The sequence below is a fragment of the Rhipicephalus microplus genome, chromosome 6 (genome assembly GCF_043290135.1).
Source record: "Rhipicephalus microplus isolate Deutch F79 chromosome 6, USDA_Rmic, whole genome shotgun sequence".
In the NCBI taxonomy this organism is placed as follows: Eukaryota; Metazoa; Arthropoda; class Arachnida; order Ixodida; family Ixodidae; genus Rhipicephalus; species Rhipicephalus microplus.
In genome coordinates, this window is record NC_134705.1 from 32,524,380 (window position 1) to 32,546,651 (window position 22,272).

The following is a 22,272-nucleotide window of genomic DNA, read 5'->3' on the forward strand; positions in this document are numbered from 1 at the left end:
CAGTGAAGGGTTTAATTTTCACTAGCGCCTTGACTTTAGCCACCAATCAGATAACCTCCTTCTAGTTAATTCTATCCGCTTAAAGTGTATTTTGCCCTCACTGTCCCTAAACCCCAGTGCTTTGAAAAACTCTGCGCCATCATCCTGAACTATTAATGAAGCCCTTAACAGAACATTATCAAGTGTTGGGCAGTTTCTTCTTCCTCTACACACACACTGCATACCGTGTCTACCCCTTCGTATTTGGCCCGATATGTCTTGGTTCGCAGTACTCCCGTACTGGCCTCAAACAGTAGAGAACTACCCCGAGTATTATCATAGATCCTTTCCTTGGCGATTTCCTGCTTAAAAGTTCAATAGATCTCTAGTGCGGACTTCTTAATCATGCCAATTATGCACATATCGGTCTCAGCTTCCTTCGCCTTCTTCTTAACCGATAATTTTTTTTGGTTTGGCCCCCTTCCTTTTTCCAAATAGTTACCAGTCATTTTTTTTTGGTTCGCTTCCACCATTTTGTATCGACATTCTTCATGTACAAGTAGCTGAATACCTTCCTAGCCCAACGCTCCTCCCCCATTTCTCTCAATCGCTTTTCAAATTTTATCTTGCTGCTAGCTTCCCCACCCTCAAATGATGTCCATCCCATACCACCTTGTACTCCCTGATTTGATGTATTCCCGTGAGCTCCTAAGGAAAGCCTACCTATTCCACGTTGCTTAATTTCTAATCTTGCTTGAACTTTTGATCTCATGCACAAGACCGCATTGCCGAACGTCCGATCAGGAACCATGGCCCCTTTCGATATTCCTCTCACAACATCATACCTATTGTAATTCCACAGTGCCCTGTTTTTCATTATCGCTGCATTCCTGCTACCTTTAGTGGACACGTATATTTCGTGTTCCCTTAGGTACTCGGCCCCATTGCTTATCCATACGCCCAGATATTTGTATTTATCTGTTATCTCTAGCCTGACCTGTATTCTAAGCTCACTACCTTCGTTATCATTGAAAATCATGACTGCTGATTTTTTGTTACTAAATCTGAAATCTAACCTATTTCCCTCATTACCGCAGATGTCCACCAATCTCTGCAAATCTTCCTTGTTGTCGGCCATTAGCACTATATCATCTGCGTACATCAATGCTGGTAGTGCCTGTTCAATGAGTTTTCTTTGTTTGACGAAAAAGACGTTGAAGCTCAGTCCACTTCCCTCTAATTTGGCCTCTAATCCTTGTAGGTACATCATGAATAATAAGAGTGACAGGGGACACCCCTGCCTAAGCCCCCGTTTTACCTCTGTCCATATAGAAGCAACGCCATCCCGCGGACATTCCAAGGACTAAACGAGAGGTGGAACACGCACACTTTCTTACGGCTTGCGCTTCTGGTGTACTTCCCTCCTTTACCCACCTCGAGTTCATGGTATATACTAGTTCACTGTATTTATGGCACTGCAGCCCAGCGCTCGCTAAACCTTTCTAAAACCAAGTAGATTACGCCCAGCGAGTATAACGTAGCAACCTTTTCCTGTCAGATAGTGCTCAATGTACATGCCAGAGGCTGTTAATGGGAAATGAGAGACAAGAGAACCCGGCTTTTACTTTCTTACGGCTTGCGCTTCGTATCTCCTTCCCGCCTTTAACCACCTCGAGTTCATCCAAGGTATATACTAGTTCATTTTATTCATGGCACGGCGACTCAACGCTCGCTAAACCTTTCTAAAACTAAGGAAGTTAAACCCACCGAGTATAACGTATAGCAACCCTTTCTTGTCAAATATTGCTCAATGTACGTTCCAATAGTTGTTAATGGAGATCGCAGCGTGCGCGTTAACTAAAGGCCAAATGCTCCTGTCTCTCATTCCCCGTTAGCAGCCATTGGCATGCACTTTGAGGACTATTTTATTGTTTAACAACGCACAGAAGAAATCTCTCACAGGCACCACCTTGGAGGTCAAAATTTTATACTTGTTACATGTTACAACGGCTACGAGGGCCGAACATGTTGCCGCTATAAGGAGCTTCGCCCCTTAAAAAAGCAGCGCCAGCACCAAACCAGTTCTGGGTTGAGCAAAATACAGCGTTCCTCGTATACTTGAGGGAGGACCGCCTGGTATACACGGAACGCTCATTTGAAAAAATCGGCAGATCTCACGTACAATGGGAATGAATTACATGCGAAGCACTAATGAGGAAGGTAGATATGTCACTTTAAAACCTGGACGACATTACGAGGTGGACGTAAATTATGCCGTGCTTCACTTCTATGTCATGAGTATCGTGTTTGCGTCTTACATTTGTGTTCTTCGTCCATTCACGTCATGTAGTACCAAATTCGCTATATGTGAAGCTAGCGAAAAGGCTGTGAGTGCGCTATAAGCGTAGCATGTAATAATACTTCACATGACACGCATTTCATGATTACCATGTTTGGACATGTCATGTACCTTTGTCGTCCATTTACGTCACGTAATACTAAATTTTATATATGTGAACCTAGCGAAATGACTGCGAGCGCATCATGAGCTGATATGTAGTCATGTTCTTATAAGACACGCATGTCGCGATTATCATGTTTGCAGCAATCATATACCTTCGTCCCCTATTCTGGTCACCTAATACCAAAATTGGTATATGTGAAGCTAGCGAAACGACTGCGAGTGCACCATGAGCGTGGCGTGTATTCAATATTTACATGACATGCATGTCAAGATTTCCACGTTAGGGCCTCTCACTTCATTTCGCCATGCAGTCATGTTAAACCATACAAGTTCTGCAATATTTCATGGCAACGAAACCACCAAAAGAGCAGCAAGACCATGTGTGCAATTCATGACATTCATGACATACATATCATTATTTTCATGATATGACCGATCATTATCGAAACTCCCCAGAGCGCTATACATTTCGTAGGCGGCTAGATAAATAGATGCTGTCAAAGTCGCCAAAGTTCACTCAGAAATTCATCGCATACAATAACAGACCCATGTGCGCTTTCAAGTGTATTTATGTTTTTTCAATTAAAATAACATGAAATTGAAAATAAAGATTTGCAGTTCCACCCAAATTTTGCGACATATACATTAACCACTCAATGGCCGTTGAAAATCGTCGTGTGGCAGCGTGACAACTCTATCGAGTCGATGGAGCTGCGACATTTCGACGGCCTATCACAAATGTCCGTGCGGCATCGGTGTTAGAAAGAGCGGAATGACTTAACCCTTTCAGCCCTGGATTTTTATTTTGGTCGGATACACTTTTTGTGCGCGTTTTTCTCGTAGTTAGGCTCTCAGAAGACCACAAACAAAAAATTTAGCCACTGGCGCAAGCATTTTTTGATTAATTGACGTGGCATCAAATTAAGTGATTAGGGCTCAGTGGCAGGAAAATCAAAGAAATTGCTTTTTTCCTGCCAATGAATAGTGTAAACAAAATGGAAAACAACGTTTTACTTTTCAGCCTAATACTCACTGAAACATCTTCGGTACGTCGTCCCAAAAATGGCACTTACCCTCCTCAACTTATGAGCCTCGTCCTCACGGAAGACCTTGGTCGCGCTTCTTTTTTGTGGCTGCTATCTCCACAAACGTGCAGAAATATTGGTGTCAATTGCAGTGGGGATCATTGAAGAACTATGCCCTCGAGAATGAGTAGTATTGGTTACGTTTCCGAGATGCTAGGGGAAATGTTGTGCGGTGGTGTCACTTGACACCGTTAGGGCCAAAAGGGTTAATTGTGAAAGATCACGCTGCCTGTTTTGAGGGAGCCTTGCCGGTGACACTCCAACGTTGGTAAAATGACACGCACACTAGGCTGTCAAGCGACTGCTTAGCTATTTCAAGTTACTCAATTGACCCATGCATGCACGAAGATTGCTAAAAAGAGTGAAGTATTGAACTCCAATAATATTTGCCATTGTGGCCAGCGACTGCGAAGACAATAGTTATATTTTAGCTATATTTTAATAAAACGCGTAGAATAAACACACCATTTCCCGTGGAGTAATACGGGTAGTGAGGAAAAATGGTCCGTGAATTCCAATAAGGGAAATGAGGTATTCCACATTGGCATGCGTGTATGAGGATTGTGAACCAAAATGCGTAACTGTGATGTACATAGTGTCATGTCCTGGAAAATAAACTGCATGTATTAGCATCCTAATTTCGCAATATTTGCTTATAGTTATGAATAAAAAATTCGTGAGGGTTGAAGGAATCAAACTTGGGACTTACTAAGCGGCCGTTTCAGTTCAGCATGAGGAGCCATCATAAACGAAACGGGAAAAGAAGAGCGTGATATTTATTTTTTTATTTATTTCAGGTACCCTCATGGCCCAGAGGGCATTGTTGAGGGGAGTGGTACAGGATCAGGATGTTGAAAGGTGTTCGAATTGTACAAACATTGCAGACATATGGGCAAATGTACAAAAGCACTGAACAAACAAGTATCCAGCGGTGCGTAGAAGTATACAAAAGTTTAACACAAATCTACACAGGTATTGCCTCTAACATGACAAGATAACAAAACTAACATTGACAACTGCATGCATATGACACATTATAAGGTAAATAAACACTGTGAAAAAAAAGTTCAAGCTACACAGAAGTGAAGTAATCAGACACTTTTTTTCTAAACTGGTCAATATTGTTAGTAAGCACTAGGGATGGTGGCAGGCGATTCCACTATGATGTAGTTCTAGAAATAAACGAATTTGAATATGATACAGTGCGACATTTCGGGATACCAACTTTGCAAGAATGATCTATGCGCAATGAAACATGAGCAGGGGGTAAGATAAGAGCAGTTTTAAGGGTGGCGTTCAATTTATTTAGTTGGCTGAGTTTGTGAAGAAGCAGGCTGTGGGGAACTTTATCGAATGCCTTACAAAAGTCTATGAATATGCAATCAGCCGCGGAACCCTTATCAAGTACAGAATGAAGGTCGTTTGTGAAGGCTACCAACTGCGTTTCACACGAAAATAATTTTCTAAAGCCATGTTGCTCAGGTGAAAAAAAAATGAGAATGATTCAAGAAATTTTGCCAAGTGGGAAGCGATGACGTGTTCAAATATTTTACAAGAAATACTCGTTAACGAAATGTGATAGTTCGAAGCAGAATGTTTGTCACCAGATTTATGGAGTGAAATCACTTTACCTAATTCCAGTCATCTGGAATCTCCCCTGACTGAAGAGACTGATTAAATATTTTGGACAATATTATAGCATAATAAACTGAGGTGTTTTCGAGCACTTTTGTATTAATGTCATCGGGACGACAACTAGAAGACAATTTTAGGCTCTCAATAATGCGTACAATGCCATCAAAATCAAAACGAACAAGGTTCATGGGGAAATCATAATGAGTGTGACAGGCAGGGAGTGACGAGTTAGTACAACTGCAAAATGCTTTTGCAAACGTGTCATTCAGAGCGGCGGCGCAATCAGCGTTGCTAATTTTTTTTACTGCAAATCAACAAGAGAAATTGTCGAATCATCTGTATCCTTAATCAGACTCCAGAATTTTTTAGGGTTTGCAGAAAGAAGTTCAGGTAATGTAACATTCATAAACTTATGTTTTGCTTGCTTTAAAGCTTTCTTATATGTACATACGACATCCTTAAGTGCTGACCAGTGCTCCGATTTTCGAGACCGCTTTGCTCCGATGAAGAAACGCCTTTTTTTGTTAGCAAGGCGTTTTAATGCACGGCTGAACCATGGAAACTGACGGTTGGTGGTAATGACCTTTTGGGGAATATGATGTTTCATTAAATTGTGAATTGTACTTTTAAACAGGTGCCAGTTTTCAGTGACCGATCTCTCGTCCAAACCAACAAGAAACTCATCCAGAAAAATCTTCAGCCCATCATTAATGGCCGAAAAGTTAGCCTTTCCGTAATTGTAAATAACCTTAGGGTTATTATGGGACAAACGAGTTGGGACATTCAACATTACGTGTATTACGGAGTGATCGCTAATTTTCGGTAAATAGCTGATGTCGGTGACAAGATCGGGAGCTGTTGTTAACAATAGGTCAAGTGTGTTAGACGTGGAATCAGTTATACTTGTTGGCTCAGTGATAACCTGAGTCAAAAAAAAAAAACGTTGAACAGAGTGCCACAAAATTTGATGATTCGCATGTTTCTTCACTTGAGATAGCGGGTGACTGCCAGTTAACATCGGGAAAATTGAAGTCACCGAAAAGAAATATCTGCTGATTAGAAAACTTTGTGTGAATGGTGTTAAGAGCGTCGTAAAGATCATTACAAAAGCCTAGTGGCGTAGACGGCGGACAATAAGATACACAGAGTAGAAGCTTCGTGAACTTAACAGATATTTGGACGCAAGGGAACTCGAGATTTGTAGTGACATTGACTTGTGAGCATTCAAAATTGTGGTTAACAGCAACTAAGACACCACCGCCACGCTTTGAGGAGTGGTCGCATCGGAAACATTCGCAACAATATTGTAGCACTTTTGAGCAGAAAAACTTTCACTCTCCCGTACAGATTCGTTCAACCAAGTCTCAGTTAATACAATAATGTCATCGGCAGTAGTGTCAGCAGCACAAGAAATAGAATCGTGGTTACGGACTACACTTCGTATATTAGTGAAAAGAACAAATGTTACTTGGCGCCCGCGGCACGTTATGTGGACGGACCGTGAGCTATTCTGTGGATGCATGTGGAAAGAGAGTTGAATGCGGAGCTTTAGAGGCGCTAGGGTTTCTGCATTTTTCCTTTACTTTACCGCTTACCTCGCAATACTCGTAACACTGATTGTTTAAAGTGAGATTGTTATAGCGGAGTTTAAATTTTTCATCTGGCGCTGAGCGTTTCGCAAAGTCTACTAGAATTTTACGGGCATGTCGGGTAGCTGGCGAGAAGTCTTCACTAATTGTGATGTCTGATCCTCTAAGTTTGGTTTTTGCGCTGAGTACTCTTTCTTTTGTTTGGTAATTTGCAAACTTTACTATTATTGGTCGAGCTTTGTCGCGATGCAGTGTGCCAACTCTATGCGCACGCGCGATATCGCTATCGACAAGATTAATTGACATTTGGTCAAGTACAATCTTCTTGACCTCCTTTTCCAAGTCCGCCCATGTTTCCGAGGGGTTATCAGGCACATTAAAAAATAAAAGGTTGTTCCTTCTCGCTCTATCTTCCAGGTCTGACAAACGTACTTTTAACAAAGTATTGTCGTTTTGAAGTGTGCCAATAGATTCTTTTACTGTAGTTATGTCTTCAGCATGCTCTTCCAAAGCTTCAAACCTGTTTTCCATGGAGCTTATCCTTTCAGATATGTTTGTGACCGTCGCGTTCAGTTCAGCGTGTTTTGACGTTAAGCTTCCGATGGAATCGAGTATGCGCGCCTGACCATCCTCGATCAGCTTTGAACGGGCTGTGAGGTCCCTCAGCATTCTTATAACAACATCGGTCGTAGGCTCCGGTGGTACTTCGGACACCTGCGTGTCACCCTGTCGAGGTTTAGTAGGCCCCGGGTTAAGCTCCACATCCCCCGACAGTAACAGTTTCAACACATCAAAGCACTCATTTACATGTTGTAAGAGCACTTGTGGGCATGGGATACAACAAGAAAAGCGTTATTGAAGCGCTTAAAAGGAGCTTCACTAACCTGTAAAAGGCAGAGACGAAAAATATTCGTGAGCCGCATCGTAGCGTTGCTCCCATGCGCACTAAAGTGGCACGGCTGGCCCGATGCGCTTATATCAGGCGGCGTTGCTGACGTAATCGAAGATGTCCAGGTTGATCCCTAGGGAGCCACAGGGACTTGCGTCAGGGTGGTCTCCCACGGCATGTCGGAGCGTGCGTCATGTAGCGCTGGTTCGGAGACGATCAGCGTTGAACTATACGCGTCACCGGGAAGCCACTCGGGCGAACCGACAGCGCATGCGTCGACAACGAATGGCAGCTGTAACAGGCAGAAACGAAAAATATTCGTGAGCCGCATCGTAGCGTTGCTCCCATGCCCACTAAAGTGGCATGGCTGGCCCGATGCGCTTATATCAGGCGGCGTTGCTGACGTAATCGAAGATGTCCAGGTTGATCCAGGGGGAGCCACAGGGACTTGCGTCAGGGTGGTCTCCCACGGCATGTCGGAGCGCGCGTCATGTAGCGCTGGTTCGGAGACGATCAGCGTTGAACGATAAGCGTCACCGGGAAGCCACAACGATAAGCGTCACCGGGAAGCCACTCGGGCGAACCGACAGCGCATGCGTCGACAACGAATGGCAGCTGTAACAGGCAGAGACGAAAAATATTCGTGAGCCGCATCGTAGCGTTGCTCCCATGCCCACTAAAGTGGCACGGCTGGCCCGATGCGCTTATATCAGGCGGCGTTGCTGACGTAATCGAAGATGTCCAGGTTGATCCAGGGGGAGCCACAGGGACTTGCGTCAGGGTGGTCTCCCACGGCATGTCGGAGCGTGCGTCATGTGGCGCTGGTTCGGAGACGATCAGCGTTGAACGATAAGCGTCACCGGGAAGCCACTCGGGCAAACCGACAGCGCATGCGTCGACAACGAACGGCAGCTGTAACAGGCAGAGACGAAAAATATTCGTGAGCCGCATCGTAGCAATGCTCCCATGCCCACTAAAGTGGCACGGCTGGCCCGATGCACTTATATCAGGCGGCGTTGCTGACGTAATCGAAGATGTCCAGGTTGATCCAGGGGGAGCCACAGGGACTTGCGTCAGGGTGGTCTCCCACGGCATGTCAGAGCGTGCGTCATGTAGCGCTGGTTCGGAGACGATCAGCGTTGAACGATAAGCGTCACCGGGAAGCCACTCGGGCAAACCGACAGCGCATGCGTCGACAACGAACGGCAGCTGTAACAGGCAGAGACGAAAAATATTCGTGAGCCGCATCGTAGCAATGCTCCCATGCCCACTAAAGTGGCACGGCTGGCACGATGCGCTTATATGAGGCGGCGTTGCTGACGTAATCGAAGATGTCCAGGTTGATCCAGGGGGAGCCACAGGGACTTGAGTCAGGGTGGTCTTCCACGGCATGTCGGAGCGTGCGTCATGTAGCGCTGGTTCGGAGACGATCAGCGTTGAACGATAAGCGTCACTGAGAAGCCACTCGGGCAAACCGACATCGCATGCGCCGACAATGAACGGCAGCTGTAACAGGCAGAGACGAAAAATATTCGTGAGCCGCATCGTAGCGTTGCTCCCATGCCCACTAATGTGGCACGGCTGGCCCAATGCGCTTATATCAGGCAGCGTTGCTGACGTAATCGAAGATGTCCAGGTTGATCCAGGAGGAGCCACAAGGACTTGAGTCAGGGTGGTCTCCCACGGCATGTCGGAGCGTGCGTCATGTAGCGCTGGTTCGGAGACGATCAGCGTTGAACGATAAGCGTCACCGGGAAGCCACTCGGGCAAACCGACAGCGCATGCGTCGACAACGAACGGCAGCTGTAACAGGCAGAGACGAAAAACAAATTGCCCGCAGCTTCCCTCGGGGGAACACTCAGGAGGATGCGGAGCATATAATTGGTTAACGGGGTTAACGGGATCGGCCTCTCGTCGCCGACGCTTGCACTCGGCTTCCCATTTTCGAAAGTCCGGGTCCTCTTGTCGACGCTTACGTTTCAAAGCGGCCGAATCCGGTGCTGCTGCTCGACGCTGACGTCTCTCAGCGGCTTCACGTTCTCTAAGTTGAGAATCTTCCGCTCGACGCCGACGTTTACGTTCGGCGTCGCGAGCTCTTCTCCGCGCTGCCTTGTCTTCGGACGACGACTTGGTTGCGGTTCCGCCAACACTTTGGCCGGCGCTGGTCGAAGGGACGTCGATCATTGCGACCTCGGACGTCGACGCGCCGTACAAACCAACCGACGAGCGGCAACTGAGCGAGTGAGCACCGACCTTGAGTATATATACAGCGCGACGGCGCGTGCACTGTCAGCTGTCGAATGTTCGAGAAGGGGGAGAAGCGCAACGGCGCATGCGCGCGCGTCAGCTGCCGATGTTCTCGAAGCGCGACGGTGCATGCGCGCGCGTCAGCTGCCGATGTTCTCGAAGTGTGACGGCGCATGCGCGCTACATTGTACAGCTAGCGAATGTTCGTGAAGAGGAGAAGCGCACGCGGTGTGTAGAGGAGGAAGGGTGCACAGATGGTGGAGGAGTGAAGCGCGCGCGGTGTGTAGAGGAGGAAGGGATGCACAGATGGTGGAAGAAGGAGGAGGAAGCTTGCGGACGGCGCCGCACTACAAGCCTCGAGTATTAGATGCTCCGCATCTAAAATATTTGTGAACCGCATCGTAGCGTTGCTCCCATGCCCACTAAAGTGGCACGGCTTGCCCAATGCGCTTATATCAGGCGGCGTTGCTAACGTAATCGAAGATGTCCAGGTTGATCCAGGGGGAGCCACAGGGACTTGCGTCAGGGTGGTCTCCCACGGCATGTCGGAGCGTGCGTCATGTAGCGCTGGTTCGGAGACGATCAGCGTTGAACGATAAGCGTCACCGGGAAGCCACTCAGGCAAACCGACAGCGCATGCGTCGACAACGAACGGCAGCTGTAACAGGCAGAGACGAAAAATATTCGTGAGCCGCATCGTAGCGTTGCTCCCATGCCCACTCTTATGAGGATTGATATGTGGGGTTTAACGTCCCAAAACCACTCTATGATTATGAGAGACGCCGTAGTGAAGGGCTCCGGAAATTTAGACCACCTGAGGTTCTTTAACGTGCACCCAAATCTGAGCACACGGGCCTACAACATTTCCACCTCCATACTCTTATGAGGAGAAAGCAAAATCATAAAAAAATGCTTGAAAAACCTGCACAGCAAGTGATTTACATGAACTTATTGAAATCTCCCAACAACTAAAAAGGCAAGCAGACACAGTAAGGAACCTTGTTACCATGCAAAACACAACTTCCAAATTTTAGCTTTTGTAACGTGTCACTAGGTGACAAGTTTGCAGCACAAAACTATGTGAGCTTCTATAACACAGCAAAGGAAATCGTTATAGGCTCTTTTGCGTAGGCTTCACTTACCTCTTTTCGTACATCGTCTTGTCTAACCAAGAACGTAGGACCGACTGCTTCATTGACAGAGTGAACACCGCTGTTAATTTTTCCATCACTATTGCTCAGGCGTCAACTGGATTGAAGAGGCTGGAGAATCGATCCGAAATTTTGAGAACACACAAGCACACAAACACAAATTATATTCATTTCAATCATCCTTCCTTTCACAAACCGTTACTGTATACACGCCTCTCATACGAGGGTTAAGCTTTAAAGAATTTCGCAAAAAAACAACAAAATTTTCGCGTAAAAAAAGGCGAGAACATCGTTTCGCAATAGGCTCAGGCTATGCATGATTGAAAAACTTCTTTTTCAGACAAATCACTTCGCAGTTTGATTTCAGAATAAGCTTCCAAAATATTCTGAAAACCAAGCCTGTCTTCTGGCAGTCAGGGGCACGCCGTAAGTGGTTATTGACCACCGATTTCACAAACGTAAGGCATATCTTTAAATATTCAGCTAAACACATGGGAGTGCGAACGCCCGGATGACACCAATGCGCCAAGATGCCGTTGTGTCAACATCAGAAATGGCGTATGCTAAAATTATCTAACATATCTTCTACCGTCGCATATGCTCTTTTGATTCTGTTATAACGCCGAATGTACGTCATCGCAGATGTAAGCAAGCCCCGCCGCTATGGTCCAGTGGCTAAGGTACTCGGCTGCTGACCCGCAGGTCGCGGGATCGAATACCAGCTACGGCGGCTGCATTTCCGATGAAGGCAGAAGTGTTGTAGGCCCGTGTGCTCAGATTTGGGTGCACGTTAAAGAACCGCAGTTGGTCGAAATTTCCGGAGCCCTCCACTATGGCGTCTCTCATAATCATATTCTGCTTTTTGGATGTTAAACCCCACATATCATCATCAGATGTAAGCAAAGCCAAAAAACAAGAAACAGAATAGAGCGAAAATAGCCCACGGTGGTGGCCGAAACAACGCCCGCCATCGATTCAAGAACTATTCCTGTTACCGGCGAGGGTTACATTTTAGGTAACTATCGCGTGCGTGCTAGCCGAATCACGCTATATTTGACCCTTGAAGTATACAGTGTCTAGAAATATACTGCCTAGTGTGCTGAGAGCGCGCATTCCGTGATTGGGTGGCCGCGCATGTGATGACTGCACTCAGATGCCACAAGCGGCGCTGTGTGTCGAGAGGGTGCACGAACGCGCAAAATTCTTCTCGTCCTGTTGCTGCCGGAGCCTCGCCACGTTTAAAATCAGTGTGTGACAGCTGCCATCTGATTTACTGTAAAGTTCGACGGCGCCATATGCACACTGCAACACCCTGGGATGGTAAATGTTAAAAGCTAAGCGCCAATGCAAAGAAAGAACGTATATTGTGCCGCTGTGTCAAAGAAGTTATCGGTCGAGAAAGGAAAATGTGTCTTGTTCCCCGCACTAACGAATCCAGCACGGTTTACTGAATGAAAAAGTAGGATCAAGAAAGCAGACAGAAGGTTAAATTCGAAGGCTGTCATGTGAGAAAAGCGTTCTGAGAGTGACTCCACCGAACTATCTTTTCTAATTAGGGTGAATGGTGTCGAGAATAATATCGCCATTTAGGCGAAATTTAAATTATTAATACTTATCTAAAAAATCGAAAATACCCTTTCGAGTTTTATTCACACAGCTTTTCTTCCTTGTCAACGTCGGAATCCCTTTCCAACAACGTTTGGAGTATCATATGCGGCGAGTGTCAGATTATTCATTGGCATGTTATCATTCTTTGTTTTCTCTCGAATCCTATTGGAACGCAGGCTAAGAGGTAAAGGCTTAACGGTCTTCTGTGATAATTCTTGCTCTTAAGAACAAAGCACATTTTAAAAAATAACTGTGATGGTTATACTGTCCATGGTTTTTAAAATTATTTCTTTGCGTACTGCAACCACTTTGAGCATCTATCTATCTATCTATCTATCTATCTATCTATCTATCTATCTATCTATCTATCTATCTATCTATCTATCTATCTATCTATCTATCTATCCATCTATCTATCTATCCATCTATCTATCTATCTATCTATCTATCTATCTATCTATCTATCTATCTATCTATCTGTCTGTCTGTCTGTCTGTCTGTCTGTCTGTCTATCTGTCCGTCCGTCTGCCTGTCCGTCCATCCGTCTGTCTGTCTGTCCATCCGTCCGTCTGTCTGTCTGTCCATCCGTTCGTCCATTCGTCTGTCCGTCCGTCTATCCGTCCATTCGTCCGTCCGTACGTCTGTCTGTCTGTCTGTCTGTCTGTCTGTCTGTCCGTCCGTCCGCCCTTAACGACACCTCAAACAGCTGACCCAATCCGCAGCGCCCACCAATATTGCTCAAGGTTAAGCGTTCCTACTTGTGCGATTGTCAATTAAAAAGCAACCATTGCGCATATCTGAGGTACCGCAACAACTCGTCGATGTTTTGTATGTGTGACTTTATACTAGAGAAGGCACACACAAATAATTCGAAGGACCGTAGCGTTTATCACGCTGAGCTAACACTGCAACGCGATGCTCAAAAAGGCAAATGTTAGCAACGCTTTGCTAAAATTACACGATGGTGGCACCTGCCCGTCGTTTTACGTTCTACAGCATATCGCCTCCTAGAATGACGCCTATCTTTCTCCGCAAGCGTGCATGCCTTCCTTCGTTTCCGAATATAACTGAAAGATGGCGCTCGTGTATAACGTGCCTCGATGAACTCGTTCGCCTCCGCTGCACGCTCGAGGCACTCTAACGCAGCACCTCCAGAAAAGCATTCACTGATTTGCTTGTGCCGAACATCAAATCAAAGTTTTTTTAGGAACGAAACTCCTTAAGGCGTGGGTCTATCTATCCTTTGTATGTATGTAGTGGTACGGTGCCACCGGTTGCACGTACCCGCTCTAGAGCGGGTATGTGCCACAGGGGATGCGGGATGAGAGAGGGTGGTACTTGGAGTGTTCACCAGATGGATGCACGAACGAACGGACAGATAGACTAGCAGACGGACGGAAGGATGGATAGACAGGCGGACGTTCGGACAGATAAACGCACGGAGAGACAGACAGACAGATGAATGGACGGATAGACTCATGGACGGACAAACGGACAGACACATGGATGGACGCGCGGATGGTCGCGTGGACGGACGAAAGCAAGAACGAATGGATGGATGGAAGCACGAACGTGCTGACGGATGCTTCGCCCCAGTCATTGAATTGACTTGAATTTTTTATTTTTTCGGCAGCAAAGGCCCTAGCGCTATGGCAAAAGGTAACATTTAAAGTCGCCGGACTAGGCCCCTAGCCCCAGGCAGCAAAATCACACAAGCAGCAGTTTAATACAAAACGCAAATAGCTTAGAAACTGTAATTCAAAACCTTATAGAATTCTTTAATCAACTATTCAACAATATCAGACAAACCATACACAATTTGTATTAATTTCTGGAGCCTGCAGTCAAACTTTGTAAGCATAAATAAAAAAGAGCTCTTGTTACACCCCAAAAAAAGTGTTTTACAGTGATTCAACACAAAAGCATATTTACAAAAAACACAAAAAACACACTCGCACGCAATAACAGAGCTACAAAAGAGGAGACAAAAGAACATGACAATATTGCTCGAGTAGAAGCTGTTTAAATTTTTTCCGGAAGGATAGCAAAGAAGAGTAGCTGTACATCACATCAAGTAGAGAAGGGTAGATATTTAAAAGTTGGTGTCTGCCATTGGAGCAGTTGTATGCCGTATCCTGTCCTAGTCTGATTTTTTTAAGGCAGTGTGTCTGAGACTTTAATGCAGATGAGCATTAGTATATTTCATAAAAATATTTCTGGGTCTGATTTAAAGTTCAGGAAGGCTGTTTCAGCTAGGCGTTTATTATATTGACGCAAGGTAGGCTGGCAACTATAGTAGCCAGCATCTGAAGAGGACAACGAAGTAGATCTGTGTGCGCGTGCTCTGGTGTTCGCGTTTCTGGCCCTTGGGTTGCGAAAGTAAACGCCCTATTTTGTACCTGCGTGCCTGTGTCTTTGTTACAATATATATCCTTAATAGTCAATATGTAGCTATATTTAAGATAGGAAGAAACGTGTTCACTTGATAAGTTGTGAATGAATCGCAAACCACAATTTTGAATTAGATAAAGAACATAAATGTTTGTTTTTGACGTAGCGCCCCAAACTAGTATACCATACTGCAGCCTTATGTGAACAGCACGATGCAAAAGTGGTCATTTTATGTTGTCGCGTAACGACATACAAAGTTTGTTTAGGGCGCCAATTGTTTGGGCTACACTACGTTTTACATAGTTCACATAATACGTCTACCGAAGGAATTCGTGTAAGTAGACACCAAGAAACTTACATTCTGAAGCTTGTTGTAACACTTTTGATTCAAGCGAAATGGCATTTTGACGATGGACTGGTTTATTTATAGCAGAAAAGATAATATACTTAGTTTTATGTGTAGTTAAATGTAGCTGATTTGCACTTAACCACTGCGATAAATTTTGGAGGTAAATATTACCATCACGTGCGATGACTGTTAGAACTTTTGAAGAATGAAACACATTTGTGTCGTCAGCATATAACACAATTTCAGGTGTCTCAGGAATGTTGACAATATTATAAAGAAAAGCTAGTACTGGTCCTAATATAGACCCTTGTGGGACACCAAAAGCGAGGTATGCAGCATCTGATAATACGTTATTATTTACAACAAACTGTACTATATTCAAGAAATAACTCTGCAAAAGCTTCTATACCGTGCCACGTATTCCGTAATATGGGAGCTTTCTGAAAATAATATGATACTTGATTGAATCAAATACTTTTATAAGATCAACAAAAATACCTATTGTACAGAGGAAACATTTTGGAAACATTTTTTCTTTAATGTTACCTAAAGCAGATTCTGTTGATTTCCCCTTTGGAAACCCACATTGTTTTGGAGATAACAAATGATCACTCACTACATGGATATGCTGTGATTTTTTTTCACTCTCTCCAGACGCAAGAGTATCGCCTTTTGACGACATTTGCAGTGTAATATGACGATCCGGGGCTAATTTTTTATTCTGTTTTCACTTTCTGAATGTAGTCGAGTGACTACCGAAAAGAAATCGTCTGGATATATGACCCAAATTTTCACTTTTCTTTGGGTTCAGAAAAAAGAACACTTTCTTAGGTGCATTTTCAAACAGAGGGAGGTATTTTACCGTACTTCGAAGTTGAATCAAGAAGAATTCAACAATGGCCGGACAAGTAGCGCGTAGGTAGGATAACCGCTGGTAATACAGGGTAACTGGCTGGATTCACAGAGAAGACAAGCGGGTGAGGGAGAGACAGAAAGTTAGGTGCGCAGAAGAGAATAGGGTGTGTTGGTATAAAGTGGCAGCAGAAATCACAGGTTCGGGTTGAATGGCGTAACATGAGAGAGGCATTCGTCATGCAGTGGGCGTAGTCAGGATGCAGAGGATGACTATATAATGACGGGAATAAATAAAATCACATGAAACTGTTTGCAAATGAAACTGTTTGCAGATGACTGCTTAGTTCATTCCCCAGTAACTTGTGAAAGCGAGCAAATATATCTGAACAGGCACTTGCAGGCATTAGATGACTGGTGCAAAAAGTTGGACATGGAAATAAACTACGGCAAGACAACATTCACATATGTTCACTCAGGTGGGCGGGAACTGTCTTTCATGTATCATATCGAAAATCAACCTTTATGTAATAAATATCTACGAGTTAGTGTAATGCACACATTGCAGTGGTACTCTCATCTAGATAACATCTTTTCTAAGGCAAATAAAAAACTTTATTTCCTCAACAAAACCTGGAACATGCCAAACCGGACATGAAGCTAACTGCGTACAGAACACTCATAATACCAGTCTTAGAGTATGCTAGTATTGTCTGGTCACCTCACCAGAAGGTTTTGAAGACAAAATTAAGAGAATACGAAAATTAGCGGTCCGTGTTGTTTGTGGTTATTACCGACGCATACACTCCGTCGCGGCCTTGTTACAGTCCTGTGAGCTTGAGTTTTTAGAATACCGCAGGCGAAAACAATGCCTCCAGTTTCTTTTTAAGATTGGGCAAAGTGAGTGGGCAAACAAAATAAACAACAATTAATATCGTCAGCCACCTCAAAGGCGATGTGATCGTCTTAGTAATAGCAGAGCTATTAAGCCCTATTTCGCACGCAAGAGCGCTTTCCGCCACTCCTATTTTTCCAGACGCAATAGAAATGTGGAATAGTTCACTTCATTTGTTTGTGCAACAAATGACCCCAGTAAACTTTAAGATGCGTTAGACAGTTTTCTCTGCACTGATAATTGCTAACTTCTGTTGCCAGCATTTGTTTCTCGATTTTTATTTGGCATAGTCACTGCTGTTTGTTTCTTTGTTTTTTCTTTTCCTGATAATGTATATACACATATTATTCCTATGTGATATTGAATACTGTTTTATTGTTTGAATACTCTGCATTATGTGAAACCCTCCCTGTAATAACCCGAGCACAGGGTTGACAGTATCAAATGAATAAATGAATAAAAATGGCATTATTTGAATCAAGTTGTTTTTTTAAAGTCCGCTGCAGGACGTCGCAGAAGATCATTGCGTCTTTAGAACTGATGAAATGATGTTCTAGTGTTTTTAATGAAATTATAGTCAACATGTTCTTTTTATACGCACGCAGAGTTTATGGCAAGCTCACATGCTGGCTAGGCATTCGGATCCAATGGTGTCTTCGCGGACAAATTTCGTTCAAATGACTGTGCATCTGAAATAACTTTATGAACGACAGTTTCAGACGGACCTGATGAAGAGCTGGTGAAGTGCACTGCTCAAGTACCGTTTTAAAACTCAGTGTATGGAATTTGTTTTGTAATGCTCTGCATATTTGTTGAGGTAGCCTTAAGTATTTGTACAGCGTGTATATACGTACAACTCATTTGTGTTAAAAGCTACATAAAAACAAAAAGAACATGTGGATCTGTCGGAGAGCACCTGTTTTCCAGGCAAACGGCCTAGCTATGCATTCTCACTTGAACCCGGAAATGTTTAGTATTTATTTTATTTCCATCTTTCCATATTTTTCACTCACGCTCAAGGTGATAATTTTTCGCTCACAACAAAGACACCCACAGGAACAGCGAAACGAACACCAACGCGAATACTGACACCGATGCCGGAATTTCTGCGAAGCAGGCTTTCTAACGCTGTCGCGTAAAAGGAGCGACCTTGTGCAAGAACTGTTGAATGCATTGCCGCGCATACTCTGGTTGGGCATCCTAAAAAGAAGCTGTTAGTGTCGCTTTCAGAATAAAACACACCTACGTGTGTTTTATTGACTTCATGTGAATGACAAACATTAGGTATATTTATTTCTAGTAGATTCTAGTATGAAATACACTTATCTTTAAAACGGAAAATACGTTGCTGTGCATATCAGCATGTCAGTCCTTTAACAACGCCCCCCCCCCCTACCCTTCCAAGAGTTCTTTCTCATTTCGTTCTTCTTTCCGTAGCATACAGGCATTTGCGCTGTTGTCTTTCTTGCCGCAAACAGGTGTCAATATTTTGTTCGTGTTACTGCCTGCTATCCGGGAAAAACTTGAAGAACTCCCAGTTGTGCTTTCATAGTTCTTGTTCTCTGTTATATTTCGTGCCGTGTGTTTGAAAAATTACACTTCAAACAAATTATGCAATTTGTCAGCTTATTTCACACTTCTGAGATACTGTTCCTACTGTTCATGTGCAGAAAAGAAGATCCCGTTTCCAGTATCAAGGTGTACTACGGAATGAAGGGCTTAAAAGGGCCCTACAAACAAGCTGCCCGTTTTTTGAGGCATCCTAGATTTGACATTTCAAGTCTACGCAACGACATTGCAATCCTAATGGTAATATATTCAAGTATTTTTCCTTGTTTCGAAATCAGAAATGTTGCAACAAAGAGCAATATGATGTGTGTGTTAACACAGTGGAAGAACTATCATCACCATCAGCCTGACAACGTCCACTGCTGGACAAAGACCTCTCTCATGTTCCACCCGTCAACTTGGTCCTGTGCTTGCTGCTGCCATTTTATACCCGCAAACTTCTTAATATCATTTGCCTGCCTAACATTCTTCTCCCTGTAACCTACTCGCCTTCTCTAGGAATCCATTCAGTTCCCCTAATGCCCAGTGGTTATCATGTCTACGCACTACATGCCCAGCCCACGTCCATTTCTTCCTCTTCATTTCAACTATGATATCCTTAACCCCGGTTGGTTCCCTGATCCACTCCGCTCTCTTCTTGTCTCTTAAGGTTACACCTATCATTTTGCTTTCCACCGCTCGCAGTGTCGTCCTCAATTTAAGCTGAACCGTTTTGTAAGTCTCCACGTTTATACTCCACAGCTATGCGCCAGCAAGATTCAGCTGTATTTTTCCTTCCGCCTATGGGATAGTGGCAATCTACCAGTCACGATTTCAGAGTGCTTGACAAATGTGCTCCACCCAATTCTTATTCTTTTAGTGACTTCAATTTCGTGGTTCAGCTCCGCAGTTATTACCTGTCCTAATTAGACGTAATACTTTTACAACTTCAAGTGCACTGTTACCATCTCTAAGCGCTATTCTTTTCCGAGGTTGTTGTGCGTTGCTTTCGTTTTATGCAGGTTAATTTTAAGACCTACCTTTCTGTTCTCCTTGTCTAACTCCGTAATCATGAGTTGCGATTCTTCCCCTGAGTTACTCAGCAAAGTATTGTCATCGGCAAAGTGCAGGTTACCAAGCTACACTCCATTAGTTTTTATTCCTAGCACTGCCCACTCTAGGCCTCTGAAAACCTTCTCCACGCACGCAGTAAATAGCATTGGCGAGATTGTATCCTTTGCCTTACACCCCTTTTTATTGGTATTTTGTTTCTTTCTTTATGGATAAATATGGTGGCAGTTGAACCCGTGTATGTTTCTTCCAGAATTTTTATATATGCTTCGTCGACGCCCTGATTCCGCAGTGTCTGCATGACTGCTGGTATTTCTACTGAATAAAACACCTCGTAATGTATGAAGGTTATTTATACTAGTTGGTCGTATTCTGAGCATTTTTCTCTTACCTGATTGATAGTATGAATGTGATCGATTGTTCAGTAGCCTGTTCGAAATCCTGCTTGTTCCTTTGGTTGATTGAATTCTAATGTTGATTTATTTCTGTTAGCAATTACGTAAATAGCTTGTATACGACAGAGAGCAAGCTTATTGGCCTGAAATTCTTCAAGTCCTTGTGATCTGCTTTCTTGTGTATTGAGATGGTGTTAGCATTCTTGCAAGATTCTGGTACCCTTCCGGTCAGGAGGCACCTCGTAAACAGGGTGGCTAGTCTTCCTAACAAAATCAGTCCTTCATTTTTCAGCAGATCTGATGTTACCTGATCACCACCAGCAGCTTTGCTTCTTTGCATCCCCTCCAAGGCTTTTTTGACTTCTTCTATCATTGCTGTTGGGAAGTCACCTAGGTTACTGCTAGTTCTTATATTAAGGTCGTGGTTGTCCCGGCTACTATACAGATCTCTGTAAAACTCCTCCGCTATTTTAACTATCCTATCCATATAACTAGTTACTTTGCATTCCTTGTCCCTCGGTGCATACATCTGCTTTTTGCCTATCCCAAGTTTCCTCTTCACTGCTTCGACGCTTCCTCTGTTCTTCAGAGCGTGTTCCAGTTTCTCCATGTTATACCTCTTACATCGGATACCTTACGCTTATTATTCAACTTCGTAAGCTGTCCCAATTCTCATTTGTTTATTGTATTTCAGGGTTTCATGCTTTCATGTTTCTTATATGAGGTTCTTCGTCTCCTTAGACAGCTTACCCGTGTCCTGTCTAAGACCTGTACATCTGACTTCCACTGCACACTCCGTAATGATACTCGTCAGACTGTCATTCATTGCGTCAACGCGAAGCGGCGCTCTCCTCTATAAGAGCTAAGAACAAGTTCTGATATTTCAACTGAATATCAGAAAACTATCAGCAGAATATTAGCAGTCATGCAGACACAGCAGAATCAGGGTGCCGACGAAGCATATATTGCCGCGTGCATAGCTGCATTTAGCGGCGAGATAGCGACGACAACGAAGAACGCGGAATTCCTCGAGAGGTGCAGCGCAGGCGAGTTAAGAAGACGACAATCTTAGCGGCCTTCTCTGAGAGCGTCTCGACAACTTTCACTGTCCGTGTTTTAAATAGACCACCTGCATTTTATAAATAGCGACACTGGTGGAGGAGCTGGGTACTACCACCTCATGATCAGCCTTCCTGTGAGAAGCCCCGAGTTCAGCCCTACGAGACAGCCACGCGTGGAGACGCCTGTGCACCGCTCAAGCCGTCGCCTTCAAGGTCTTGAACTAGAATTTGGCCTTTTAGAGGGAGCAACACTTCCGACAGCCACCCCTACTCAAGAAATGGCAAGGAGTCCTGCACAGGTGATGGTCCAGAATATGCGCATTCCTGAACAATTTCATGGCCGGCCGAACGAAGATGCGCAAGACTGGCTTGAGCAGTTTGAACGGGTAGCTAAATCGAACTACTGGAGTCCCAATGGAAAGCTCTTCCACGTATACTTCGCGCTTGAAGACGGCACGAAGACGTAGTTTATAAACTGGGAGGCAACATTGGCGACATAGGAGGAGTTTCGCTATCGGTTTTTTGACACCTGCGGTAACGCGGACCGAAGCGAAAACGCACAACGCCTTCTTGAAGGACGCACCCAATAGCTGCATGAAAGCGTCGCCATGTTTGCTGAGGATATGGTGCGTCTGTGCCACCGCGCGGACCTCAACATGCCCGAGGCTCAAAAGCTAAGCCATCTCATGATGGGCGTCAAAGAGCAGCTATTTGTTGGTCTTGTGCACATTCCGCCAACAACAGTGGACGAGTTCACCAGGGAGGCCACCGAAATAGAGCGTGCGTTGCAGAAACGGTACCGACAGTCTGATCGCCCGGCCACCGGCGCAGCTGCAGGCGCCGCCGCACTTACCGCAAACGACGAGTTTTCTCTACGCCACCTGATTAGACAGATCGTGCGTGAGGCGATCGCGAATGAGAACGCAAAATACACAATGCAGTCACAGGCGCCCCCGCAGCAGGAGTCGCTGAAGTCGTTCCGTCGCTGAAGTCGTTCGCTATGAACTTCGACAAGCGTTTGCCTCTCCTCAGCAATATTCCACTCCACCGCACCGTCCAAACT

At 44.6% G+C, this 22,272-nt stretch overlaps 1 protein-coding gene across 1 annotated transcript in view; it reads left to right on the forward strand.

Moving 5' to 3' along the window:
* LOC119167686 (chymotrypsinogen B) overlaps positions 1-22,272 on the forward strand; it is a 495,108-nt gene that overhangs the window by 301,550 nt on the left and 171,286 nt on the right. The window contains exon 7 of the mRNA XM_037419206.2: positions 18,805-18,943. Coding sequence (XP_037275103.2) covers positions 18,805-18,943 — 139 coding nt within the window. The remainder of the gene's footprint in view (positions 1-18,804; positions 18,944-22,272) is intronic.